We start from the raw sequence: 13,116 nt of genomic DNA on the forward strand, positions 1-13,116 counted from the left end.
GAATCCTCTTTTTGCAGTAACTAGCATGGTAATTTTGTTGGTGGCAGTGACAGCATTTTAAAGACCTTTCTTCCCTTAGACAAAAAGATATGACAGAAAAGGGCTCCAACTGGCATCTCACCTGAGCGGTGTAAACTTCAAGGCATACGGCATCTCGGGACAGTAGGACAGGAACACCGCTATGAGGATCTGTGAAATCAGTCCCAGCAGGAGAAATTTATTACTGCAGGAGGAGAAAAAAGAAAAAGAACGGATTTTTGAAATGTACTTGGAATATTTAGACAAAAACCGTAAGTGATGCAGAGAAGCCCATACATGCCATAGCCCGCTCATGTGACAACACTGCTCACCTTTTACCAATATTATTGACCTCCTCACTTACCCAAAGAAGCCTTGCTGGAAGAGAGAGTTTCTTCGAGTCTTTCTGATGATCAGATCTGCCAGCTGCTCCACCACAACACTGACAAAGAAAGCCGTATATCCTGTCCACTCCAAGAAGGCACGTTGGAAGAAGGTCTGCAGAGATATGAGACACACATGATAAGAGGAGGTTGGAAGAAGGTCTCCAGAGATATGAGACACATATGATAAGAGGAAGGTTCGAAGAAGGTCTGCAGAGATATGAGACACGCACGATAAGAGGAAGATTGGAAGAAGGTCTGCTGTGATATGAGACACACACGATAAGAGGATGGTTGGAAGAAGGTCTGCAGAGATATGAGACACGCACGATAAGAGGAAGATTGGAAGAAGGTCTGCTGTGATATGAGACACACACGATAAGAGGATGGTTGGAAGAAGGTCTGCAGAGATATGAGACACGCACGATAAGAGGAAGATTGGAAGAAGGTCTGCTGTGATATGAGACACACACGATAAGAGGATGGTTGGAAGAAGGTCTGCAGAGATATGAGACACGCACGATAAGAGGAAGATTGGAAGAAGGTCTGCTGTGATATGAGACACACACGATAAGAGGATGGTTGGAAGAAGGTCTGCAGAGATATGAGACACGCACGATAAGAGGAAGATTGGAAGAAGGTCTGCTGTGATATGAGACACACACGATAAGAGGATGGTTGGAAGAAGGTCTGCAGAGATATGAGACACGCACGATAAGAGGAAGATTGGAAGAAGGTCTGCTGTGATATGAGACACACACGATAAGAGGATGGTTGGAAGAAGGTCTGCAGAGATATGAGACACGCACGATAAGAGGAAGATTGGAAGAAGGTCTGCTGTGATATGAGACACACACGATAAGAGGATGGTTGGAAGAAGGTCTGCAGAGATATGAGACACGCACGATAAGAGGAAGATTGGAAGAAGGTCTGCTGTGATATGAGACACACACGATAAGAGGATGGTTGGAAGAAGGTCTGCAGAGATATGAGACACGCACGATAAGAGGAAGATTGGAAGAAGGTCTGCTGTGATATGAGACACACACGATAAGAGGATGGTTGGAAGAAGGTCTGCAGAGATATGAGACACGCACGATAAGAGGAAGATTGGAAGAAGGTCTGCTGTGATATGAGACACACACGATAAGAGGATGGTTGGAAGAAGGTCTGCAGAGATATGAGACACGCACGATAAGAGGAAGATTGGAAGAAGGTCTGCTGTGATATGAGACACACACGATAAGAGGATGGTTGGAAGAAGGTCTGCAGAGATATGAGACACGCACGATAAGAGGAAGATTGGAAGAAGGTCTGCTGTGATATGAGACACACACGATAAGAGGATGGTTGGAAGAAGGTCTGCAGAGATATGAGACACGCACGATAAGAGGAAGATTGGAAGAAGGTCTGCTGTGATATGAGACACACACGATAAGAGGATGGTTGGAAGAAGGTCTGCAGAGATATGAGACACGCACGATAAGAGGAAGATTGGAAGAAGGTCTGCTGTGATATGAGACACACACGATAAGAGGATGGTTGGAAGAAGGTCTGCAGAGATATGAGACACGCACGATAAGAGGAAGATTGGAAGAAGGTCTGCTGTGATATGAGACACACACGATAAGAGGATGGTTGGAAGAAGGTCTGCAGAGATATGAGACACGCACGATAAGAGGAAGATTGGAAGAAGGTCTGCTGTGATATGAGACACACACGATAAGAGGATGGTTGGAAGAAGGTCTGCAGAGATATGAGACACGCACGATAAGAGGAAGATTGGAAGAAGGTCTGCTGTGATATGAGACACACACGATAAGAGGATGGTTGGAAGAAGGTCTGCAGAGATATGAGACACGCACGATAAGAGGAAGATTGGAAGAAGGTCTGCTGTGATATGAGACACACACGATAAGAGGATGGTTGGAAGAAGGTCTGCAGAGATATGAGACACGCACGATAAGAGGAAGATTGGAAGAAGGTCTGCTGTGATATGAGACACACACGATAAGAGGATGGTTGGAAGAAGGTCTGCAGAGATATGAGACACGCACGATAAGAGGAAGATTGGAAGAAGGTCTGCTGTGATATGAGACACACACGATAAGAGGATGGTTGGAAGAAGGTCTGCAGAGATATGAGACACGCACGATAAGAGGAAGATTGGAAGAAGGTCTGCTGTGATATGAGACACACACGATAAGAGGATGGTTGGAAGAAGGTCTGCAGAGATATGAGACACGCACGATAAGAGGAAGATTGGAAGAAGGTCTGCTGTGATATGAGACACACACGATAAGAGGATGGTTGGAAGAAGGTCTGCAGAGATATGAGACACGCACGATAAGAGGAAGATTGGAAGAAGGTCTGCTGTGATATGAGACACACACGATAAGAGGATGGTTGGAAGAAGGTCTGCAGAGATATGAGACACGCACGATAAGAGGAAGATTGGAAGAAGGTCTGCTGTGATATGAGACACACACGATAAGAGGATGGTTGGAAGAAGGTCTGCAGAGATATGAGACACGCACGATAAGAGGAAGATTGGAAGAAGGTCTGCTGTGATATGAGACACACACGATAAGAGGATGGTTGGAAGAAGGTCTGCAGAGATATGAGACACGCACGATAAGAGGAAGATTGGAAGAAGGTCTGCTGTGATATGAGACACACATGATAAGAGGAGGTTGGAAGAAGGTCTGCAGAGATATGAGACACACACATGATAAGAGGAGGTTGGAAGAAGGTCTGCAGTGATATGAGACACGCACGATAAGAGGAAGATTGGAAGAAGGTCTGCAAGTGATATGAGACACGCACACGATAAGAGGAGGTTGGAAGAAGGTCTGCAGAGATATGAGACACGCACGATAAGAGGAAGATTGGAAGAAGGTCTGCTGTGATATGAGACACACGCGATAAGAGGAAGATTGGAAGAAGGTCTGCTGTGATATGAGACACGCATAATGGAGGAGAACTGGAAGCATGGCGCTGTACTTTGAAGTATATAAGTTGCTGTAATATGTGCGCTGTACAGAGATCTATGGTGATATGAGCCTGTGTTTCATACAGCTGCTACTCTTGTACATTGTCATTATTTTGCTTTGAAATATATATATTTATAGAGGCCTCATAACAATGCTCCTCTAACTCCCCAGCACTGGGTTAAGATGTGTCCAATATACAGTACATCAGCTATTCTGGCTGGAGAGCAAGACTTTCAGAACTCTCTGATCCTCCAGGTACAGGTTAGATGATTATTGTAGCAGGATCTAAAGAGATTTGTTAGCCTTGCCTTTGCAACCTTTTCTTTTTGTAAATGTAAAAAAGAAATAGTTTCACACATAATGAGCTCCACCGTAATAATAACTTACCCATTCTTGTCCATAGCTGTCTTCCAAATCCTGAACATTTACACTTTCCCAGGGAACACGTATACCAATAAGTGTGTAGGGCAGATAGCCCTGTTCAGCCATGACTGTGAAGTAAGTCAGAAACGCTCCAACAGACTGGATGATCCCTGTGAACAAAGACGGTAAATCAGCAATTACATTTCCTGACTTCAAAAAGCAAAATTGGGGTATTTGCTGCAGCAGCTAATCAAATTCCAGCTTTCATTATAATGACATTGATTAGGAAATATCTGACTGGTTGCTCTGGGCTATGCCAATGTCTCTTGTTTATGCTTGGTGAGCTGTGGTGACACTCCCTGCTTTATTCTGTATGGCAGGCAGACATATACATACCGATCTGTATATAGGCGTATGTAGCCAGCTGATAATTCACCAATCGGTCCACATTCTTCCTACGCGGCTTTCTGTTCATAATATCTCTCTCTGCTTTCTCGTAGGCAAATGAAACCGATGGAATCTGTGGAGGTATGACAGGATTAGATGCTGATGTACATGGTAGATAGAAAGATAGATAGAAAGATAGATAGATAGATAATCAGCTTCCAGTCTGTCTGTTAGGCCTCATTCACACACAACGCAAGAGCAAAATTGTATATTACGTATATACGCATACATGTGCGTATATGCGTGCACTATTTGCAATCCCACAATGCATCATTCGTAATAGAAATGTTAATGAACTGTACGCGCGTAAGTACGCAGAAATAAGCTGCCCGGACGCATCTCAGTTCCATTCTGTTTTTGCACAATTTTACTCTACGCAAATATACGGCTCCATACGCAGCTATGTGTATGGAGCCATTTATTTGCATATGGTACTATACGCGCGTATATGCGCAGCAGTGTGAATGAGGCCTTAAAGCTGAACTCCAGGTTACGGCACAGATCTGGAAGAAATACACAAAGCTCACCAAGAGTCAGGAAGAATACACATGACTCTTGTATTTAGAGAATATTTGCATATCCCGGAGTTCAGCTTTAAGTAATGTGTAATAGTGTGATGTTACATTGCTAGAAAACAACACATACATTAGATGATGCTTTACTTTGCATTGGCTGGACTGTTACAAGTGAAACAAATACAAAAGAAATTCTTCAGTCCTAATTCAATGTCTGCATCATCTGTTATGGTTACTTACAATGTCTGTCCCCAGGTCAATGAACAGGATGGTGATGGTGCCGATTGGCATAGGGATACTGGCAATAATGTATATCAGGAATGGGCACAGCTCAGCAATATTTTTGGTCAAGGTGTAACCAATGGATTTTTTAATGTTGTCAAAGATCAAACGCCCTGAAAAAAATGAAAAAAACATTCTTGAGACACTTGGAGTATTACAGTATTGTCCCCTTAGCAAAGCTTGTATGCATCTCTATTATGCGTTTGATGTTCAGATAATGGGGAACATTCAAATCTTCAGTAATGTCCTAATGTGTATTTCTGCTCACCTTCTTCCACTCCAGTAACAATAGAGGCAAAATTATCATCCAATAAGATCATGTCCGCAGCATTTTTGGCAGCGTCTGAGCCAGCAATACCCATAGCGATGCCTATATCCGCCTTCTTCAGAGCTGGAGAATCATTCACACCATCACCAGTCACAGCAACCACAAAGTTCTGGAATACATACAATTCCATTAGATTGCAGCACTACTATAGTGAGTGATGTTCCTGCCAAATACTTAGACATTATAACAATAAATCCCAGCCAGGTCACTATCTGCATGTTCCCTCCCACACTCCAAAGACATGCTGGTAGGTCAAATTGGCTCCTGTCTAAATTGGCCCTCATATGTATGTATGTATGTATGTGAGATAGGGAACTTAGATTGTAAGCTACATGAGGGTAGGGACTGATGTGAATGTGCAACTATGTAAAGCACTGTGTAAATTGTTGGCTATATAAATACCTGTAATAATAATAAAGTTGTTATTGCATTTGCAGGGTGCCCGAGGCTGGGAGCACATAGGCAATGTTTGCTATAGTCATCTATCGCCTATGATTGCAGTTGCATTCAGAAGCAATCGATTACACAGACTTGGAGCACCATGCTACTATAAGCTATTAATCACAACCAGGGGCGTAACTAGAAATCACGGGGCCCCATAGCAAAATTTTGTAGGGGGCCCCGTGATTTCTAGTTATACCCCTTGCAGAGCCCACTCGAGATCCCACCTGAGGGTGACCCTGCAGAGCCCACCATAGAGAGTCTATGGTTTGCTCTGCAGGGTCACCCTAAGGTGGGCTGGTCCCACTCCTTACCTGTCCGCCTCCTCTTCATCCTCGGGCCCCGCCTCCCTTGCTGCCGACCACCGGCCCGGCCTCCTGCTCCACTGCCGGGTCCAGCCTGCTCCACCGCCGCTGCTGGCTCTCATTGACTCTGGAGAGGAACGCGCTGCTGCACAGATTACTGTGAGTGATCTGAACAGCGGCGTGTTCATCTTCAGCCGCCAGCAGAGGATCCCATAGTGACCCAGGCGGCCCGCACGGCATCTGGCCAGGCCCCACTGTGCCCTGGACCCCATAGCGGCCGCCTGGGTCGCTATGCCACTGATCACAACTACATGCAACACTCTGTTGTTTCCTGTGTGCAGCAAAGCCTAGCAAATAATCAAGGGACAACCATGGGTGATAAGTCCAGCCAACGTTGAGCCCAGCCTGATGTGTGATTACAGGAAATGTGGAACTGGCCCTTCTACTTGAATTCCACTGAGACCTGCAGAAATGAGCCACACTGACCTGTCTCTGACATCCTTCCACTATAATGAGCTTCTGCTGAGGTGACGTCCGCGCAAACACAATCTCTGAGTGATTGGCCAAGATATCATCCAGTTCTTCCAAACTCATGTCCTTCAGCTCTCCGCCATTCACCACGGCTGCCTTTGCATCACTGCAATGAAAGGAAAAGAACGATTTGGCAACACTATCATTTATCGGAGCAACAGCTACTATGTTATTCACAGTAGAAGATCTTCACAATCCTTCATGAACAGCAGATTGTCCTCTTACCGCTTATTAACCTGTTCAACAGGAACGTTAAGTCGCTTGGCAATATCGTCCACAGTTTCACTTCCAGCTGAGATGATACCAACGCTTCTAGCTATAGCTTTTGCTGTGATTGGGTGGTCACCTGTTACCATTATAACCTAAAAGGAATAAAAATACAAATTAAGTGCCATCAGTCACCCAATTCAGCAAATATCTACTACTGAAAACTCTACTATGGTACGCACTTTTATTCCGGCGCTCCGGCACTTGGAGACAGCATCTGGCACTGTGGAACGAGGTGGGTCAATCAAAGAGAGGAGCCCAACAAAGCAAAGATTAGTGGTTGGAAAGTTAATGGATTCGGTGTCAAATGCGTAGGACGGGGGGTATTCATCTTCTGGGAGATAAAGATGGCAGAAACCTGGAGGCAGAAAACAGCAGAGATGAGCTGCAGCCAAATGGCTTTCTATAAGAAAATCAGAACCTCACAGGGACAAACAATAGTTATACAATAAGACAGAAAGTGACCTACGATGTGCAGCAACGCACAGGATCCAATAAATTTTCATCTTCCACTGATGTGACTACAGGAAACTAAAATCAAATGAGTGACTGCACCTTACAGATCATTATACTCGGTGCTTTCCTCTTTGTTTCATTAAGCCCATTAATCCCTGCTTACAGCAACAAGTAAATCTATAGACAATTCAGCCGTCTAGTAGAAGCTGCTGTGCTCACCCAAGACTCTCTCTCCAAGTCCTCCGAGCTCCATGTAGGCTGTCTGGAAGGCATCTTTCATGGATTCGTCCAATGGGAGCTCCTTACCACCAATCATAATGGTGGAACATTGATCTAAGATTCTTTCTGGAGCACCTTTCATGACCAGCAGAAACCTCTTGTCATTGGGATCATCCGTCTCATGTATGGAAAGCTGCAAACACAACCGCATGCCTTTTACTTGATGTGATCAAACGGCCCAGCTGTGGAGACAGCAGACGCATTTCAACTCCTAATACCTGAAACTTGTTGGTGGAATTGAAAGGAATCTCAGACACCTTGTTGTTGTCACGTCGAATCTTCATCACATTCCCTGTTAAGACCTCAGAGAATTTCAGGAGGGCTGTTTCTGAAGCATCTCCCACCACAGTTTTCTGCAGGAAGAGGCACACGTTATTTCTTTTGATGCAAGTTTATATCGTAGGACTTACACCGCTTCTAGATAAACCTTTCAATGAGGACCTCACTCACAAATTCCCTATTATGACTGCTAAGGGATATCGATGCCATCCCCCTCGGCACACAAAAAAAATGTTGAATCATGGTGATAATTAGGGATGTTCAGATACCAAGTACCATACTCGGTACAAGTACAGATAGTTTTCGAGCTTCAAGACTAGCCTAGAGAAAAATGCAAAAGTTAGGAGGCCGCTGTCATGTGTAAGGAGCTCCTGGGATTTGTACATCTTTGTTTTAATGTATGGTTTTGTTTTTATAAATATATTTGTGGTCTGAGCCTGACCAGGTAAGTGATACCCTAACACCATCCCCCCCACCCCCCTTGGCCTTCTCAGGTCAGTATGCCTAAAAGGGGGCATACCCAGTAGTCTGAATGAAAAAGAGGGAGGTAGCGGGTGGGGACGCTCGTGACCCGCCGACGTGGGAGCCCAGCAAGCCGTGCCGTCTTAAAGGGAAAGGCTACTCCCACAAATCCAGGCAAGGCGCTGGCCAGCCTGCATACATAAGTGATGGACCGATACCACTTTTACAAGTACTGATTTGCCCAAGTCCTCACAGATACGAGTACTGATACATTTTTGTTTATTGTCATGTGACAGTTTTTCTAAAACAATACAGACTAATGATTTCAGGACAGTGGTGGAGCGCCAGAGCCCGGTCCCAGCTGCAACTTCTGCAACCCCGGTAGTTCTCATGAAAATGCCAAGTATCGGCACTGGTAGCTGGACATCCCTCTGATAGTCATCATAGTAAACCCTAACAGTGACACAGCAGGTACCAAATACTACTTTAAATGCGACTCCAGTCAGTATTAAAATCAGTTCAGACAAGTTCCTTAATGTCTAATTCCCCCCCTATATACATAAACAGCAAATTCTATATATACCTTCATAATGGGCACGTCCTCTTGTCCAGCCTTGAACTCAGCCCGGTTACACAAAGTGACTATTCTACAAAGTGATGTCCAAGTTTCAGACGTCTGTTCAAATGAATGATCTATAGAAATAAAACATTTCTGCATTAATTTTATGAAACAAGTTTTTATAGGCTAAGACCTATCCTCATCTTGGCCCTATGGGTGTAAACGTGCTGCCTGTAGAGTAAACCAGATTCCAACTATCATTTCTTCTAAGACAGGTTACCAAATGGTAGCAAATATAATAAGAACAACAAATGTGTTTATTGGAAATAGAATATATCCACATACGTGTTTGGTTTTCACTGGTGTCAGCTGAATGAATGTGGTCATCAAACCAGAGGTGAGCCACAGTCATTCTGTTCTGTGTCAGGGTTCCTGTTTTATCGGAGCAGATGATGGAAGTGGAGCCCAGAGTCTCTACAGCCTCCAGATTCTTCACTAGACAATTCTTCTTAGCCATGCGCTTTGCAGTGAGAGAAAGAGTTACCTGAAAGACAAAAGGAGGAGTTCTTAAATATCTTACCAGAATGGAGGTCTGAAATCTAATATGGGATAACCAACGTCTGGGCTATCTTGGCTAATAAAGCTCATCGTCATTTAAACAATTCATACACCTTTACAGTATAGACATCCATAGGGATAGCCCAGCTCTGCTCACCCCAAGTTAAGTGAATATACCAGCAGCTACTTACGGTCACAGTTGCCAGGAGGCCCTCAGGCACATTGGCGACAATGATCCCAATGAGAAAGATGATGGCATTAAGAACAGAGTATCCCATGCACATTGCGATGATGAAAAATAAAACACCAACAGACACAGCAAATCCCGCCACAATGTGCACAAAGTGTTCAATCTCCACAGCAATGGGGGTCTTCTCATTTCCAACTCCTGATGCCAACGAAGCAATGCGGCCAATAATCGTACGATCTCCAGTATTTATCACAAAACCTTTTGCTGTACCTAAGTTAAAAAAAAGAAATACTTTGTGATGGTGCCTGCAAACACTACATGGTGGTCATATATGCATGCCAAATCTGGCCACTGAACAGAAAGGAGAACATGAGTGCTGGCGTAAGGTGAAAACTGTAATCATCTCAATCACTTCTTTAGGCCGTAGGGCAGGTATTTACACGTAACTCTGGTGTCACCTACAGCCTCAGGGGCAGTCATTACCTTCCAGGCAGGTGGTGGAGTAGAAGGCAATGTTCTTAGTTTCCAGAGGATTCTCATGTGTGTATTCAGGGGATCGACTCTGGGCCTCCGACTCTCCTGTCAGAGAGGAATTGTCCACCTGAAACCCAAGACAAAGAGGAAATTCACTGACCCATCCTGTCATTTTATACTGATAAATGAGGTCAGCTATAAACATTTTTACTGCAAATGGCTGTTAACCCCTTCGTCACTGGCGACGTACAGTGTACGTCGCCAGCATCGGGGCTGTTTAAACAAAAGCCGCCGGGACTCTGTTTAAACTTGTAAAGCCGACTGTCGGCTTTCCAACAGAAGCGATTCTGGCGACTTACCTGTCGCTAGATCACTTCTGTGTCCCGAAGAAGGGGCCGCCCCCCCGCCGGACACCCCCGCCGTGCTTCCCGGGCTCCGTTGAGTGCCCGGACCATGTACAGTAAAGTAGTCACATATTCTAAGCAAGCATTAAAATCATTTTAGGATAAGCCCTCATTCACTTCTGTAGCTGTAGACATTGTAGAGACATGTGGCTGCAAAGTTCACAACAGAGACACTGAAATTACAACTTGATTGCCTCTACTGTCTATAGAGAGCAGATCTTGGCAGTATTCTCATGTAAACACACAGCAGGTGTTCCTGTGCTGTCAGAAACCAACTGAAACACAACTTTTAGAGTCTTTGAGTTGAAATGACTGCACAGTACAAGCAGCTATAGAAGTGATTGTGGGCTTGTTTTTAGCTCTTTTACTGCTTGTTAAAGCAGAACTATGGGGTATGTGTTTTTCCACCATAGTTCTCCTAAGGGTCACGGGAGGAAACCAACTAGCGTCCTTCCGTCACCCAAAGCTCAGTATACCACAAGCAGAGCCCGCTGTGCCCACCCCCTCCCCCGTCCGTTCTGCCAGTCAGCGATGGAGGATCGGAGGGGGGGAATCCCTGCAGGGAGCCGTGAGTGACAGTCACGTCTCTCTGCAGGGAGATGATCGAGGAGTGAGCGAGCGACGGTATGTGTTCGCTCACTTCCCGATCTATTGAGCCGACGTGTTACAGTTTCATTGTCACAGGTCGGCTCGAACTATGAGGTTGAGTGAAAATCACTCGCCTCATAGTTCTCCTTTAAGAATAAGAAGATGATTTAAAGTCCGTAGTATTGGCAAAGGTACAAAGTCCTTGTATACCTCAATGGTAGAAACTTACCTTGCAGCCCTGGGCAAAGACAAGCCTGAGATCTGCTGGTATTCGATCTCCACCCTTGATTTCCACCACATCTCCCACTGCAAGCTCAGTGGCCGGGACCTCCAGCTTCTCTCCGCCTCGGATGACGATAGCTTGCTGCAAACACACAAATATATCAATTCACAAAAGCACCTTACTGCGGACAGACGCATGACTGAACATTATGACGACAGACATTTTGTGCTTGCTATATAGTATCCTAGAGCACCATGGGCGAACTTTACCACCAAAGTATAAAATAGCTGCTCGGCTATATACTAGCACTCACCTGTGGGATCATCTTATTGAAACCGGCCATGATGTTGGTACTCTTTGCTTCTTGGAAATAAGCGAAGCAGCCAGTGAGGAAGACAACTGCAGCCAGCACAATGCCAAGGTACAACTGGGGCAGAAGAGAACATTGGTCATAAATTGCAAATCTCTGAAATTCTACATTCCAGCAGCAGAAAAATGAACAATTATGTGCGTAAACCTTTAGTACAGTTGAGCTCTGGCTTACAATCCCCATAATAAGTATACTTTATTGCTGCATGATGCTTACATTGTCTCGGGCTACTGTGGGATCTTGAGCAGCCTGAACTCCATAGGCGATCCAGCAGAGAACTGCCCCAGCCCATAGTAGAAGGGAGAAACCTCCAATCATCTGCTTGAGAAACTTGACAATTTCAGGAGTTCCCTTAGGGGGAGTGAGTGCGTTGGGACCATCACGAGCCAGAATCTCTGCAGCTTTTTCACAAGTGAGACCCTGTGAGGACAAACAGAATTTAGCAACAGTCATTTCCACCATATATCATTGGAAGATGGCCCTTCCAGGAGATCCAATATCTAACACAGGAACAGTAGAGAAGTGTACAAACACACGCCAGTTATATATATTCCTTAAAGGGCAACTCCAGATACACTTGTAAATTGTAAATTGATGCACACACTTAAAATTATCAACCTGAAGCTGTTGTGAGATATGGCTGCAGTAGTTCTAGCTCAATTCCATTGCCCCATCTCCTATTCTTTGGGCTACAAGTGATCACCACCACCACACTGGTGACACAAAGCCAAAAGACCCTCCCACCACAAGCCTCAATGCAGCCTTTAACTGATATGTGGTTAATCAGTATGAAGAAGAAATGTAATTACATCAACTTAATTGGAAAATGATTAAATGGCTCGATGTCCTTGACTGAAAGTGTCAAACAGCAATTACCAGCGAACCCTGATGTAGTAAGAGGAAAGCAGCAGGTAGGAGCAGCCCAGGACTCTGCACAACCGGTTCTGTTAATGGTGACTGGAGAACATGTGTCTGCACACCCCCCCCCACCCCCCCACTCTGAACACTGTGTACTAGGTGATAACCATCTGTAGAACCCGATGTATTTCATCCCTTTCCTAATCATTCTGATATGAACGATCAGGCTGCAGAATTCTCAGCACAGTGCTGAGTACTGATTAACCATCGCCATACCCGGCGTGGAGGGAACATTGCAGGTTATGGGGGTTACATGCTCCTGATTTTATCTCAGGAGAAGTAGGACAGAGTATTGATGTGGCACATAGCTGGCACGTGTCACAATATGGCACAATATGAGGGAACTTTACACATGAAGGTCTTCCAACTTGTGAACTTTTATAGTGAATTATGACTCTCTGAGTATAAAACTTATTCTGTTACTCACTTTGAGAAGACTTGTTTCATATTTTTCTTCCAGCTCTTCAATACCAAGTTTATGAT

The 13,116-nt window shown here is 44.8% G+C and overlaps 1 protein-coding gene across 1 annotated transcript in view; it reads right to left on the bottom strand.

Annotated features, from left to right (window-relative positions):
• ATP12A (ATPase H+/K+ transporting non-gastric alpha2 subunit) overlaps nt 1-12,119 on the bottom strand; it is a 14,627-nt gene extending 2,508 nt beyond the window's left edge. Inside the window, exons 1-18 of the mRNA XM_018560890.1 lie at nt 11,932-12,119; nt 11,659-11,772; nt 11,352-11,486; nt 10,140-10,257; nt 9,658-9,926; nt 9,254-9,452; nt 8,933-9,042; nt 7,827-7,961; nt 7,549-7,741; nt 7,056-7,231; nt 6,831-6,968; nt 6,562-6,711; nt 5,270-5,438; nt 4,960-5,114; nt 4,154-4,277; nt 3,782-3,927; nt 383-516; nt 122-223 (exon numbers count right to left, since the gene is read on the bottom strand). Coding sequence (XP_018416392.1) covers nt 122-223; nt 383-516; nt 3,782-3,927; nt 4,154-4,277; nt 4,960-5,114; nt 5,270-5,438; nt 6,562-6,711; nt 6,831-6,968; nt 7,056-7,231; nt 7,549-7,741; nt 7,827-7,961; nt 8,933-9,042; nt 9,254-9,452; nt 9,658-9,926; nt 10,140-10,257; nt 11,352-11,486; nt 11,659-11,772; nt 11,932-12,033 — 2,669 coding nt within the window. The 5' untranslated portion in view covers nt 12,034-12,119. The remainder of the gene's footprint in view (nt 1-121; nt 224-382; nt 517-3,781; nt 3,928-4,153; nt 4,278-4,959; nt 5,115-5,269; nt 5,439-6,561; nt 6,712-6,830; nt 6,969-7,055; nt 7,232-7,548; nt 7,742-7,826; nt 7,962-8,932; nt 9,043-9,253; nt 9,453-9,657; nt 9,927-10,139; nt 10,258-11,351; nt 11,487-11,658; nt 11,773-11,931) is intronic.
• Between the last annotated feature and the right edge of the window lie 997 nt (nt 12,120-13,116).

Source organism: Nanorana parkeri, unplaced genomic scaffold, assembly GCF_000935625.1.
Source record: "Nanorana parkeri isolate BGI_ZX_2015 unplaced genomic scaffold, ASM93562v1 scaffold485, whole genome shotgun sequence".
Taxonomy (NCBI): domain Eukaryota; kingdom Metazoa; phylum Chordata; class Amphibia; order Anura; family Dicroglossidae; genus Nanorana; species Nanorana parkeri.